The following is a 15,157-nucleotide window of genomic DNA, read 5'->3' as shown; positions in this document are numbered from 1 at the left end:
TGTTCCCAGATGGAAATGACTCAAATTCCACAAAAATTCCACAATTCATGAGACAAAGTTAATGTAAATAGCCTCAAACTTTATTTTTTCCATTTCGTACTCAAATTATTTGAGAAGCAGACTCAAGTAGTAGATACCATTCTCTAATCAGCAAAATTCTACTGCTTTTTCAATCATTTGGAGAATTCTTCTAGAATCTACCTATTTGTATGGGATGTTTTCCTTAAAACACACTCCCCCTCATTTCTATGCAAACATTTCTTGAAAGATAAAGGCAAAAAGACATTTAGAAATGCCTCAATTTTTTTCTACGCTATTAGTCTGAAAGAAATAAAGAGCTCAGTGAGTCCTATATCATTTTTTGGAGCCATTGTATTCAAGAGTACAGCTCAATTTAGTAAGAAGTTGAACAGTATAGGTGAATAATTTATTAAAACAGAACACAGTATTCAAAACATCAAAATTACAACATCAATCACTGGAGAAACTAGTTCTACTACTGAACTTGAAATGACTAACTAAAAGCATCAAGAGTACTGTACATAAAACTCTATAGCTGTACCTTAATGCAGAGCTAAATTTAGCCAGCCAAAACAATCTGTTTTCATCCCTTCCCCACTCATTAAATACTTTGCTTTTATTTTCAGTATAAAAAAAAAAACCCTAGCTTATACACAGTAGTCTAATCAAGGCCACCCCGGAATGAAAGAATGCTTTCTTCTACCAAATTCTTTCATAAAGAATTTGCTTACATATGCTAGCAAGTGATTACCTTATGCTCCTACTATAACTGAACTGACTAGGAAGGCAAGAGGCACCTCTTTGACTGAAAATAACTGGAATTTCCTAAGCAAAGCAAAGTTTAATTTTCATAGTTAACAAAATAGGGCAAGGAGAACTGTGACAACTTTCTTAATCACTATCTTCAATAATTTCTGCATATGATCCTGAGCTATCTGGTGATATCTTCAAGCCTTCAAAACTGCCTAAATATTTTCAGTATTTTAGTACTAAATAATGCCACAATTAGTGTTAAAATACTTATTTTAAACAATTTTCCCAAAATAAAAATGTTCATAGGAAGGCACACCACACAGGATGATTGACTCTGGGCCATGAAAACCTTATGTCACGACTCTCAACTAACATGGAAAACTTACAACTGGGTACTTTTTGATGGAATAATTCCATGTTTCTCTCTTTATCTCCCAATTAACTCTTTTTGAGAGCAGGGACTCAGTCTTAAAAGAGGCAGTACAGCCTAAATTAGACCTGCCTCAAACAATGTAGCTCTGGGAAGATCTATTTCAAAAAAGAGTTCAAATGTTATTTTGTTTTGTTTTTAGGTTTAAAAACATACTTACACCCACCCCAAAATTAAAAGGACTCTAAATACCTAATGTTGGCAAAGATGCAAACCAGCTAGAACACGTTCCTATATGGTATAGCCATACATTAATGGTACAGACACTGTGGAAAACAAGTATCTGTTAAAGACATATAAAGATACATATCTTATGATCCAGTGATTCTACTCATTAGTATATACCCAAGAGAAATTAATGCTCTGTCCACTAACAGTAATATACAGGAATGATCTTACCAACTTTATCCAATAGCCCCAAACCAGAAACATCAAATGTCCACCAATGAAACAATGGATAAATTGTGTTTTATTTATATACTGGAATATTACATACTTATGAAAAAGAATCAACTGCTGCTATTTACAACGTTATGGGTAAATCTAATGTTAAATGGAAGAAGCCAGGCAAAAAATAGTAAATAGGCATGCTTACATGTATATGAAGTTCAAAAGCAAAAAAAAAAAAACAAAAAACAAAAAACAAAAGCAAGCAAGACTGTTTCTGAACTTCATATATGATGTCACAGCCCCTCTGGTGATAGAGGTCAGGACAGTGGTTACTTTTGGTTTGAGAAAGATGTTAAATGAGAAGCAGCATAAAGTAGCTTCCTGGGTGCTGGTAATTTTCTGTATTTTTATGTGGATGGTGATTATACTAGTGTATATAGATGTAAACATTCATCAAATTGTACACTGAGTATCTGTGCATTTACTTATAGGTATGCCTTAATTTTAAAAAGCTCATATAATAGCAAGAATCTTGGAATAAGCATTGAAAGTTCTAGTCATGGTTCTGCTACATGTGATTCTTGACAAAGCATGAAACCTCACTAGGTCTCCATTCTAAACCTAAGTATCCTAAAACCTAAGTAATATCTCTTCCCCTTCTAAAATTCATTTATTTGTAATTTCTATGAATTTCCTCAGTCTTCATGTTTGCCTTAAACATAGTAATTATATATGTAAAATGACCTTTTCCTGATTTCCACCAAAATTTACCTTGAACATATCTCCTTAATCCCTACTTGGAGAGACTGGGGGTGGGGGTGGGGTTGTGGGGTCTAACAGGCTTATTTTATACTACTAGAAGGAATTAACATCAGAATCTGTGGGCCAACTCTATATAAACACATAGAGTGAAATGCTTACCTAGGATTAGAAATTAGTTATGGTCTATTATCTGGAAAAAAACAATTAACTGTGATGAGAGTAGCTAGGGTTATAATTCTCTTTGAATTAATTAAAATAACCCAGAGCCAGCAGAGTGATAATACATTAATAATTTATAATCAATACCTGTAAGCTAAGTATAGAAATGCAGCTGTCCTTTTCAAATTATCTATATCAGGAATCAATACTCACTGTACAAGTTCTAAACATTGAAAAAAAAATTAAAAAAAAAAAAGTTCTAAACATTGAAAAAAGAAATCAAGAAGACATCCCTTGATAGAAGGAAGCAGGGTACAAACAGTACACTATACGAACAGTGTCAAGTACACTGTTTTTTCTTTTCTTTTGTTTGTTGTTGTTGTTGTTGTTGTTGTTTTTACAGGGGATACATATTACTCTTATAAATGGAAAAAGAAAATAAAACTTAGACTAACTTTTCCCCATAAGAAGATATTACCTGAATTTAACAGTAGTTTCTTTCTTTCTTTTTTTAAAGATTTTATTTATTTATTCATGAGAGACACAGAGAGAGAGGCAGGCAGAGACATAGGCAGAGGGAGAAGCAGGCTCCACGCAGGGAGCCTGATGTGGGACTCGATCCCAGCACCGTGGGATCACGCCCTGAGCCGAAAGCAGATGCTCAACCGCTGAGCCACCCAGGCATCCCAACAGTAGTTTTATGTTTATATCCTTATTCAAGGTACATAAGTCATCAAATCAAAGTGTCAGATCAAGTCAGGGTACCCTAGTCAACACTTCGTAAGAAAGGGAAAAAATGCAATAGTTTTAGAAGTATTTGAATCTAAGGAAATTCCTGTGTGGATTACAGATTAAGCTTCCAATTGTGGAGTTCTCTACCCTTTTGTAAAAACCAAGATCCATCAGATGACAAAAGAAGTACCACATGTTATAAAATGCCATGGAAAACAGCAGTAGCCCACTGAGACCAAGGCATGGATTCTAATTCTGGCCTTTCCATCTAAATTTGAGTAAATCATTTTTACTTTCTGATTGAGTCTTCCTATCTGTAAAATGAAGGGACTAGGTTAGATAATCTTAGTCTTTATTTTTCTCTATCATTAAAAATTCCTAAATGCTTAGAATTCACTACTTATTCACCAACATGTTAGATATTTCTCCTCATATTAACTTTAATCCACACAAAAGTCAAATATCCTTATCTAGAAAAATATCTAGAAGTTAGAAATCAGGAGTCACTAAAATTGAATGATAGACCTTAAAACCTGACATCTGTGAAAAAAGACCTTTCACTGCTATAAATTGGGTGTGTTTCCATCAAAAAGATAAAAAGGACCACAATTCATAAACATACAAATGAATTAAATAAATGAACTGGCTAGAGAATTTTTTTAAAAACTTACTGATGAAGCCACATCTCTTCCCAAAAAAGACCTGTAGTTTACGCACATACCTTTATGTAGGGGGGAAAATAGTATCTACTCACTTTGACAGAGATACTCCTCCAGCTTTCCCAATCATCTCCTCATGGTGTAACACTGAGTGGTTCCATGGAATATGAAGGAATTTCAAGAGCGTTCTCATCCATCGTTCAGGATGCAAGACAAGTTGTTCATAGTGAACTAACATGCATTTTTTATAACCAACCTCCATACACTGGTTATACATGGTCTCTATGGCACGATTCCACTTGGTCAAACAGTCTCGATAGCTGTTCAGGTCAAACCCAGCTATAGTAACTTTCCGAGAAATCATTGAATGTACCGATGCCCGGCCATCTCGGACCATCAGGAGAAATTTGGCATTGGGGAATAACCTAGCAAGGTAAGTTAAGGATTTCAGGGCAAAGGGATCTTTATTACATAAATAAGGAGCTGGCTCCCCATGCTTCACAATAATTTCTAGTAGGAAGGCTTGCATGGCAGAATCTAGCACTTCATCGGTGACACCAGCCTCATCCAAACGTATTTTCTCTTTACTTGACCGTGACCACATCTGTTTCAGGGCCAGGATTCGGGGAATGACCCTGGTTTCCTCTCCACAGCGAATATCGGGGTGTGCATCTAGCATGGCCCTCATGAGTGTGGTTCCACTCCGAGGCACACCTCCAATAAATATTAAAGGCATATCTTTGTGATAGGCAAAGGTTTTATTGGCTTTGATGTCCAGGCCAGTTCGCACAGTGGTCTTTGTGCTCTCCGATCTGAGGGGCTGGCTTCGTTCTTCTATTCGGTGATGGCATTCCATGGCGTGTTGGCCCAAGTAAAACACAGTCACAGAACTAATCACTAGACATGCCAATAGTAAGTTCTGCTTCAGCTTTCCAACCATCTTGATGTGGTTATCTTGTTATTAAACAGATAGTCTGCTCAAAATAATTTTCAGAAAATATTCAGGCCATGGAGATTCTACTGCAGAAAGAAGATCAACATCTAATGGGAAAAGGAAAAAGTTATTTTATCATCACATCAGGATTGTTTAAAAAAAAAAGATTGTTTATAAATTAGTCATCAATGATCACCATTACATTTTAGTGAGAAGGAAGCTGAAGCAGTCTTAAATGCTGTGATATTCTTAGAACACAAGTATACTCAAATGCAAGCAAAGATAAATCATTTCTAATCAGAAATGGCTTTTCTTAATGTAACAACTCTGAAGCTACCTCCGAACAAAATGGAAAAATAAAACTATTTCTGTCAGCGAATCATGCAAATACTTAATATGCCTAAGTATGTTTGGAGTTTAACCCAAGGCTCATCTCTGATATTTAGATTTGCTTCACCCCTAAGAAGTCATTATTTCCACAATCTACTCTAAAGAGAAATTACAGAAGAAATACACAACTTCTAAAACTTTATTTTATTGTATTTTTTAAAGATTTATTTATTTATTCATTCATTCATTCATTCATTCATTCATTCAGAGAGAGCGAGAAAGAGGCAGAGACACAGGCAGAGGGAGAAGCAGGCTCCATGCAGGAAGCCCGATGTGGGACTCGATCCCAGGTCTCCAGGATCACACCCCGGGCTGCGGGCAGTGCTAAACCGCTGCACCACCCGGGCTGCCCACTTCCAAAACTTTAACAATGATTCAGTTTATTTATCCCACAAAGTATTTACTTAGATACTATAGGCCAGATACTTGGGCTTGGCTAAAGATATGCTTTGAAAAAGATAGCAGTGCAGTGACCCCTGCTCTCAGGAAACAAAGTCTCCTGGACAGACAGATATGCAAACAATGACAAAATGCAATCAGTGCCTTAGTAGAAATAAGCCAACAGGACAATGAAAGTATAATGAAAAGAAACACATAAGTCTACCAGAGAAAGCTATAAAAGCCTTACAGAAAAATAAGAGGGAAAGGTACTCTAAGTAGCAGGAACTTGTGTGCAAAAACACAATGACATAATAGAACGCAGCACATTTAGATGACAAGAAGTAATTCAGGAGAGCTGGTAAATAGTGTGAAGACAATTTTGTGTGTGTGTGTGTGTGAGAGAGAGAGAGAGAGAGAGAGAGAGAGAGAGAGAGAGAGATCTAGCTTTCAGAAGGACAGATAAGATTTAGACACAGAGTTTTCTAACCTGAAGATACACTATACCCAAAGATGTAGATGTAGAAGCAAGGGCATGCATGTAAAACATATATACACTATGTAAAATATACCTAGTATATGTGTATGTAAAACACACATATTATGAACACACTAGTTTAGCTAGAGCAAGGATACATATTACAAAGCAGACAGCAGTCAGACTACACCTAGACTAAAAAAAGTATCCTTGAGGGTATGTTTGGGGGTACCAAATGAAGCCAGCGCCTCAGATTGGAGAGCACATGGGGAGGTGGGATGGCTAATTTGATGTGTCAACTTGGCTGGGCTATCGTGCCCAGTGTTTGGTCAAACACCAAATGCTAGTTTGGTCTAGATGTTGCTGTAAAGGCATTTTTTAGATATGATTAATAAACAAACAAACAGACTCTGATTAAAGCAGATTACTCTCCATAATATGAGTGGGCCTCATTCAACAACTGAAGTCCTTAAGAGAAAAGACAGGTTTCCTGAAGAAAAAGGAATGATTTTCAAGACAGCAACACAGAAACTATCTGAATTTCCAGGCTTCTACCCTGCAGAATTTGGACTCAAGGTTAAATTAACATTAACCTGCTAAACTGTTCTATGGATTTTAAAAGTGCCAGCACCTCAATCATATGAGCTAATTCCTTAAAAATTCTCCCTTCTTTATGTCTCCTGACTCATAGTAAGTCTACCTGGGGAAATGATTTGCTATGTTAAAAAACAAATACCTTCTAAGAGGCAGAACACTAAGCTATGGACTAGTGAGAAAGTATGCAATTCTTCTCAAAAACAAAGCAGGATGAAAGTGACACATACACACACACAAAAACCCTGTCAGTCCTCTGGAAATCAACCAAAGGAATACAACAATCTAAGTGACATTTATGTTTGAAAAACTTCTAAATGTTGAGTAAGAACAATGAGAGTCTGTGGCATTCTTGCCCAAGACTATTTCTACTCCACCATCCACCCACTCAGCAAGACAGAGGTTCTGCAGAGCAAGGCAAGACAGGACAAACTATGAAGACTGGTGGCTTTGCTGCCAAGATCAAAGGGAGCTCACTCATTTTGGAGTGATGAATAGCACACATGCTCAGCTGTGCTTTTAGTATAAACGATGTTCCAGGTGGCAGGTGAGCAAGGAGGATGAACAGCTCTAGCAGTCTCAGGCTGTAGTCATGATTGGCAAGCTCACTGCCATCTCAGAGGTACATGGAGGCAAAAAGAAGACATGAAAGGAATGAAAATAAATGCCAGTGTGGATTTTTAAAATGCCCTGAACTTTGAATGTGCTCCCCTACGCACATGTAGATCCACTGGCAGATGAAAAGTTGTACTGCCTTAGATGTTTGAGCACAAACACTGTCCACTAAGCTATGCTGACAGGAAGGCAACCCCTAGAAAGCCATGCTTAAAAATGGAAACAATTGTGTGTATGTGTGTGTATATCTGAGCAGCTGCATCAGCATACATTTATATGGAATGTCCATACAAGGCAAATTTATAGAGATAGAAAGCAGGATGTGGAAGCAGGAATTTAATGATAAATAGGCATGCAGTGACTTTTTGCAGTAATGGAAATGTTTAAAACTGGACTGTTGTGATAGTTACACACTCTATAAAATATACTTTAAAAAATCACTGAATTGGACACATACAATGGGAAATCTTATGGTATGTAAGTTATACCTCAACACAACTGGGGTTCTCGGATTTGAGTTTTTTTTTTAAAGAATGCTTTCCTGGGCAGCCCCGGTGGTGCAGTGGTTTAGTGCCGCCTGCAGCCGAGGTCGTGATCCTGGAGTCCCAGGATCGAGTCCCACATCAGACTCCCCACATGGAGCCTGCTTCTCCCTGCCTGTGTCTCTGCCTCTCTCTCTCTCTCTCTGTCTCTATGAATAAATAAATAAAATCTTTAAAAAATAAATAAATAAATAAAAATAAAGAATGCTTTCCTAGAAAAATATTTTGATCATCTCAGTAGGATATACCAAGATTTGGTTTTTGTTTAACTCATGTATTAATTCCTTTAGTTGCATATTTCAACATGTATTACTGTGCCAGCCAATGTACTGTAAAAGCTGCAACAAAGAACCACAAAGTGAGAATAGGTTAAGATTAAAAGATCAGCTTAATAAGAAAAAACTGCAAAGAAAAAAGCACTGATTAAGAACATTGTTTGTGGAGTGCCTGGGTAGCTCAGTCGGTTAGGTGTCCGACTCGATTTCAGTTAAGGTCACGATCTTAGGTTTGTGAGATCAAGCCCTGCATTGGCTCCACTTTGGGTATAGAGCCGGCTTAAGATTCTCTCTCCCTCTCCTCTCCCCCCACCCCTACATTCTCTCTCAAAAAGAAGCAAAAATGAACACTGGTAGCAACATAGCATTGAAATATCAATGCAGAAATCTGTATCCATGATATAGAAGACACACTTAAGATGTTATTATACCAGTATTCAATTTAAAAGGGGGCAGGTGAGGGGATCCCTGGGTGGCTCAGTGGTTTTAGAGCCTGCCTTTGGCCCAGGGCGCGATCCTGGAGTCCCAGGATCGAGTCCTGCATCGGGCTCCTGGCATGGAGCCTGCTTCTCCCTCCTCCTGTCTCTGCCTCTCTCTCTCTCTCTCTATGTCTATCATAAATAAATAAATAAATAAATAAATAAATAAATAAATAAATAAATAGATAGATAGATAGATAGATAGGGCAGCCCGGGTGGCTCAGCGGTTTAGCGCCTCCTTCAGCCCAGGGCATGATCCTGGAGACCCGGGATCAAGTCCCATGTCAGGTTCCCTGCATAGAGCCTGCTTCTCCCTCTCTCTCTCTCTCTCTCTCTCTATCTCTCTCTCTCTCTGTCTTTCATGAATAAATAAATAAATAATAAAAATTTTAAAAAAATAAATCTTAAATGTTTACTTATAAAAAAATAAATAAAAGGGGGCAGGTGGTAAGAAAAGAAAACAGAGTGAAAAGAGTAATATATAGAATGGACTATATAATATATATAAAACTAAGAATTAACCCTAGAATAACAACATTTTGGTTACTCTTTTCTTTGGTGGAAAAAAGTAAAACTATATTACAAGCACAAAGAAAACATTGCTAAAATGGAAAAAAATGTATCTATAGATGTGAGGACCTACATTTTCAAGCAAAATAAATGACAATAAACCAATCTAGATACATTCTGGCAATTTCAAATATACTTTAATTTTAAATGTAAAGAAAATACTTCTGTAGGCTTTCAAACAGAAAAAGAAAATAAGAACCAAAGGATCAAATGACAACCTGGTATCAGATGTCCTTACCACATTATAAATGCTTATCCTCTGGTTTCCTTATAGCCATCATTCTTTATTTTTCAAACTTGCTATAATAAACATTTGTTACTTTTCTAAGTGGGAAAAGAAAAATAAATATTTTTTTAATAATAGAGTCAGCCTATCTTAAAAAATGACATTTAGGGGGCACCTGGGTGGCTCGGTGGTTGAGAATTTATCCTCAGCTCAGGTCATGATCCCGGAGTCCTGGGATCAACTCCCGCATGAGGCTCTCCATATGAAGCCTGCTTCTCTCTGCCTGTGACTCTGCCTCTCTCTGTGTGTCTCTCATATGAATAAACAAATAAAATATTTAGGGAAAAAAATGACATTTAGGTAGAGATCTGAACAGTGAATAGGAATTATGTAAAGTGAAGAGATGAGCATTCTAAGCAAAAGTAAGTGGATATGCAAAAGTCCTGCAATGGAAAGGCATTTTAAAGCTTTCAGGGAGCAGGGTTAAAGCAATGAACAAGAGGAAAAGTGAGTGAATTATGAAACTGGAAAGATGGGCAGGGGTCAGTTGGTAAATATTGTGGATCAGTTTAGGGATATGAAATTTTATAACAGATGTGACTGATTTAAAGATTTTAAGCAGGGAGTTACTTAATCCTCTTTAGGTTTATACAACCTCATTCTAGCCAAAACCATCTTGAAAAAGAACAGTGCTAGAATATTTACGATTCTCAATCTCAAAACTTACAAAGCTACAGAAATGCGAGATGCCTAGGTGGCTCAGGACATGGTGCTGGAGTCCCGGGATCAAGTCCCACATCAGGCTGCCTGCATGGAACCTGCTTCTCCCTCTGCCTATGTCTCTGCCTCTCTCTGTGTGACTCTCATGAATAAATTTAAAATTAAAAAAAAAATAATAAACTACAGTAATGAAAAGAGTGTAGTACAGGCATAAAAACAAGCATACAAATGAATGGACTAGCATTACAAATCCAGAAACATACCCTTACATTTACGGTCAATTGAGTTTTCTTTTCTTTCCCTTTTTTTTTTTTTTAAAGATTTATTTATTTATTTATTTATGATAGACATAAAGAGAGAGAGAGAGAGAAAGAGGCAGAGACACAGGAGGAGGGAAAAGCAGGCTCCACGCTGGGAGCCCGACATGGGACTCGATCCCAGGACTCCAGGACCACGCCCTGGGCCAAAGGCAGGCGCCAAACCGCTGAGCCACCCAGGGATCCCCTTCTTTCCCTTTCTTAAATTAAGTTTTTAACTTTAATTCCAGTATAGTTTACACAGTGTTATGTTAGTTTCAAGGGTACAATACAGGGATTCAATCATTCTACACATTACTCAGTGCTCATCATGGTAAGCGTAGTCTTTAATCCTCATCACCTATTTCACGCTTCCCCACCCGCCCACCCACCCTCTGGTGACCATCAGTTTGTTCTCTGTAGTTGAGTCTGTTTCTTGGTTTCTCTTTTTCCTTTGTTCATTTGTTTTGTTTCTTAAATTACACATACAAGTGAAATCATGTGGTATCTATTTTTCTCTGATTTATTTCACTTAGCATTATACTCTCTAGCTCCATCCATGTTGTTGCAAATGGCAAAATTGCATTCTTTTTATGGTTGAGTAATATTCCACTGTATGGATATATACAAACATATATACACCACTTCTTTATTTGCATCTATCAATGGCCACTGGGCTGCCTCTGTATCTTGGCTACTGTGAATAGCACTGCTATAAACATAGGAGTGCATATATCCCTTTGAATTGATGTTTTTGTAATTTGGGATTAATCCAGTAATGTGATTACTGGGTCCTAGGGTAGTTCTATTTTTAACTTTTTGAGGAACCTCCACACTGTTTTCCACAGTGGCTGTACCAATTTGCATTCCTACCAACAATCCACAGGGTTCCTTTTTGTCCACATTGTCAACAACACTTGTTGTTTTCTTGTATTTTTTATTTTAACCATTCTGACAGGTGTGACATGATATCTGATATCTCATTGTAGTTTTGATTTGCAATTTGTTAGGTTTTCTTTTAATGATCGGCAGAGAAAATTAAAGACAGCAGAGCCAGGAGGTAGGTTCGAGAGTGCTTTAACGGGGAGCGCTCCCAGGCGAGGTTCCCTGACTCGGAGAGCTTCAGGGAAGTGGCACCCAGGCAAACCGCAGGGCGAGTTTATAAAGAGTTTTTTTTAGGGGGGGGGAATGGGGGCAGGGTGGCATTCCCATTAGGGCAAGGGTTATCGGTCTTTGTAAGCTAAGTTAGGTAGGGCAGCAAGGCAAGGTGGCGTTGGCGGGTTGGGGCAAGGCGGCATTATTGGGAGGTTGCTGGCCTTGGGTAAGCCATTTTGAGATCCCCAGTCTCGCCAGTCCAACACAATTCCCTGATGATTAGTGATGTGGAGCATCTTTTGATGTGGTCAATTGATTTTTGACAGGGTACTGAGACAACCAAGTGAGGGAAGAGCACCCTTTGTTACAAATATTGCTGGGGCAACTGGATAACCCACATGTAAAAGAATGAAGTTGAATACCTGCTCACAAAACTTTACTCAAAGTGAACTAGAGACCTAATATCAGAGCTAAAACTATAAAACTGAGAGGAAAACGGGGGTGTAAATCTTTGTGGCCACGGTATCTTAGATAAAAGACCAAAAAAAATGTATTACAGACAAGTTAAAAACAGATAAATTAGACATTATCAAAATTAAAAACATTTGTTCTTCAAAGAACACCATCCTGAAAGTGAAAAACAAATCAAAAATTGGAGAAAATATTTACAAATCATATGTCTGATAAGGGACCTGCAGCCAGAATATATAAAGAGCTATTACAATTCAACAATAAAACACAAATAACCCAATAAAAAAAGGGGAAAAAATGTGTATAGAAAATTCTCCAAAGAAGATATACAAATAGTTAACATGCACATGTTAACATGCACATGAGATGTTCAATATCATTACACTTCAGGAAAATGCAAATCCAAACCACTTCATACCCACTAGATGGCTACAAAAAAAAAAAAAAAGGTAATAACAAGTGTTGATGATGAACATGTGGAGAAATTGGAACCCTCGTATAATGCTGGTGGGTAGGACTATAAAATGGTGCAGCCACTTTAGAAAAGTTTAGCAGTTCCTCAGAAGGTTAAATGTAGAACTAACATATGATCCAGCAATTCTACCCAAGAGAATTAAAAACATGTGCTCATAGAAAAACTTGTACACTAATGCTCACAGCATCATTACAGCTAAAAAACAGCAACAACCCAAATGTCCACCAACTGACAGATGGATAAACAAAATATGGTATATCCAAAAGGAGTATTATCCAGCCATAAAAGGAGTGAAATACTAATATACAATTGAAGACAGACCTTGAAAACATTATGCTGATTAAAAGCAACTCATAAATGATCACATATTATGTGATTCCATTTATATGAAATGTCCAAAATAGGCAAGTCTGGAGAGACAGAAAAAGTAGTAGTTGTCTGGAGCTAAAGAGAAGGGAAAATGAAAGTGACTACTATATAGTTTCTTTTTGAGGCGATGAAAATGTCCTAAACCTAGATTGTGGAGAATTTTTTGACATGTGGATTATATCTCAATAATATTATTTTTAGGGCAGCCTGGGTGGCTCCGCGGTTTAGCGCCGCCTTCAGTCCAGGACGTGACCCTGGAGACCCGGGATCGAGTCCCATGTCGGGCTCCCTGCATGGAGCCTGCTTCTCCCTCTGCCTGTGTCTCTGCCTCTCTCTCTGTGTGTGTCTCTCATGAATAAATAAAATATTTTTTTAAAAAATAATAATAATAATATTATTTTTTGAAAAACACCACCACCACACCACACATTACTAGAATGGCTGAAATAAAAAACACTGACAATACCAAGTGCTGCTGAGGAGAAGTAACTGGACTCTCACACACTTCTGGGAATGCACAATGATACATTTGTAAAAGTATTTGGTAGATTCTAATAAAGTAAACATATACTTACCATAATTGCCTTCCTGAACATTTATCCTAGAGAAGTGAAATCTATGTTCACACAAAACCTGCACATATATATCTATAGCAGCTCTATTCAGAACCACCAAAAAATAAAAATACAATGTCCTTCAAGTGTAAAACTGATATACTGTAGTAACTCCATTGGCGGAATACTACTCTGCAATAAAACAACAACTTGGATGAACCCCAAAGACATTATGTATACCGAATGAAAGAAGTCAATTTCAAAATAATTCTATTCATAAAATATTCTCAAAAAGGCAACACTACAGATCACTGGGTGCCAGGAGACTAACTTTAAAGGGATATAACACAATAGTTTTCTGGGATGATGGAACTATTCTGTGTCCTGATTGTGTGTGGTAGTCATTACACAAATCAATATACATATTAAAATTCACAGAACTGGGCACGTGGGTGGCTCAGTCAGTTAAGTATCTGTCTTCAGCTCAGGTTATGATCCTGGAGGCCTGGGATGGAGCCCCACTTCAGAGCCTGCTTCTCCCTCTGCCCCTTCGCCCTGCTCTCTTTTCTTCCCTCTCTCTCTCAAATAAATAAATAATGTCTTTTAAAAATAAGAAGAATAAAATTCACAGAACTATGCACCAAAATAATACTATACTATTATATATCATACTGTATTATAATCTTTAAAAAAAATTAAGTCAAGAGAAATTTGAGAGAAAACATGAAGGATGGCTAAGTCAGATGAATGAAGGCCCAAAACGGCAGAGTTTATAACTCTAAATTTTCCAATTAATGTTTCTGATCAAATAGTATTTAGCAGTGATAAATTCAGTGATAATAGGAATACATTAAATAATGAGTTTTACTAAGAGGAGCAGAGAAATGATCCTAGAAAAATTATCTCATGTTTTCCATTTTATGAACACTGAGATGAAATAAAAATTCAGTTAAGTCTGAACAAAGCAAATAAAACTTACTTAGTGAAGCAAATAGAAGGGATGCAATTAACTCTAATAATGGTTGGTTTCATTTTAAATAGTTATACAGAAATGATTCCTCTAGCATATTCCATCTGTTTGTGGGATAGAGGATGCATAATGCATGTTGTATGAGAGAAGAGCAGCAATCACTAAGAAATCACTGTAAAATGGCAAAGCTGTTTGGTAAAATTTAGTACTCTATGCATTTTAAACTACATTTAACTTGCCAACCTCTGATACATGTCAGAATTCAATATGTGATAAATAAACGAGTCTTCTTCTAAAACTTACCTGAGCAACAATTTAAAATTCAATTGTACAAAAACAAGATAACAGATAACCTCTCTGAAATTTTCCCCAAGCACATATCAGATACAAATATTCACCAATCAAAAGCTAACATGATGAAGCCATTAAGTCACTATAGTAGCAACCAATAAATAGTATCTGATAACTTTGCATTAAAATATCCCAAATCCTCAGTAAAATACATAAAAAGACAAAAACTGGAAACATATTGACATATTCCTGTATCCAGAAATATACTTCTAAAATCATCATTTTAATGGCTGCATAATACTTTACTGAACGTTTTTTTTTTAAGATTTATTTTTTTATTTATTTATGATAGAGAGAGAGAGAGACAAGCAGAGGGAGAAGCAGGCTCCATGCCAGGAGCCCGATGCAGGACTTGATCCCGGGACTCCAGGATCGCGCGCCCTGGGCCAAAGGCAGGCGCGAAACTGCTGAGCCACCCAGGGATCCCCCTGAAAGTTTTTTTTTTTAAGATTTTATTTATTTATTCATG

General features: G+C 37.1%; 1 protein-coding gene across 1 annotated transcript in view; it reads right to left on the bottom strand.

Annotated features, from left to right (window-relative positions):
• TPST1 (tyrosylprotein sulfotransferase 1) overlaps positions 1-15,157 on the bottom strand; it is a 149,865-nt gene that overhangs the window by 102,833 nt on the left and 31,875 nt on the right. Inside the window, exon 2 of the mRNA XM_041750350.1 lies at positions 4,002-4,947. Coding sequence (XP_041606284.1) covers positions 4,002-4,846 — 845 coding nt within the window. The 5' untranslated portion in view covers positions 4,847-4,947. The remainder of the gene's footprint in view (positions 1-4,001; positions 4,948-15,157) is intronic.

This window comes from Vulpes lagopus, chromosome 3, assembly GCF_018345385.1.
Source record: "Vulpes lagopus strain Blue_001 chromosome 3, ASM1834538v1, whole genome shotgun sequence".
NCBI lineage: Eukaryota > Metazoa > Chordata > Mammalia > Carnivora > Canidae > Vulpes > Vulpes lagopus.
Note: the sequence above shows the minus strand (reverse complement) of the source record. Positions and strands in the feature narration are given on the sequence as shown.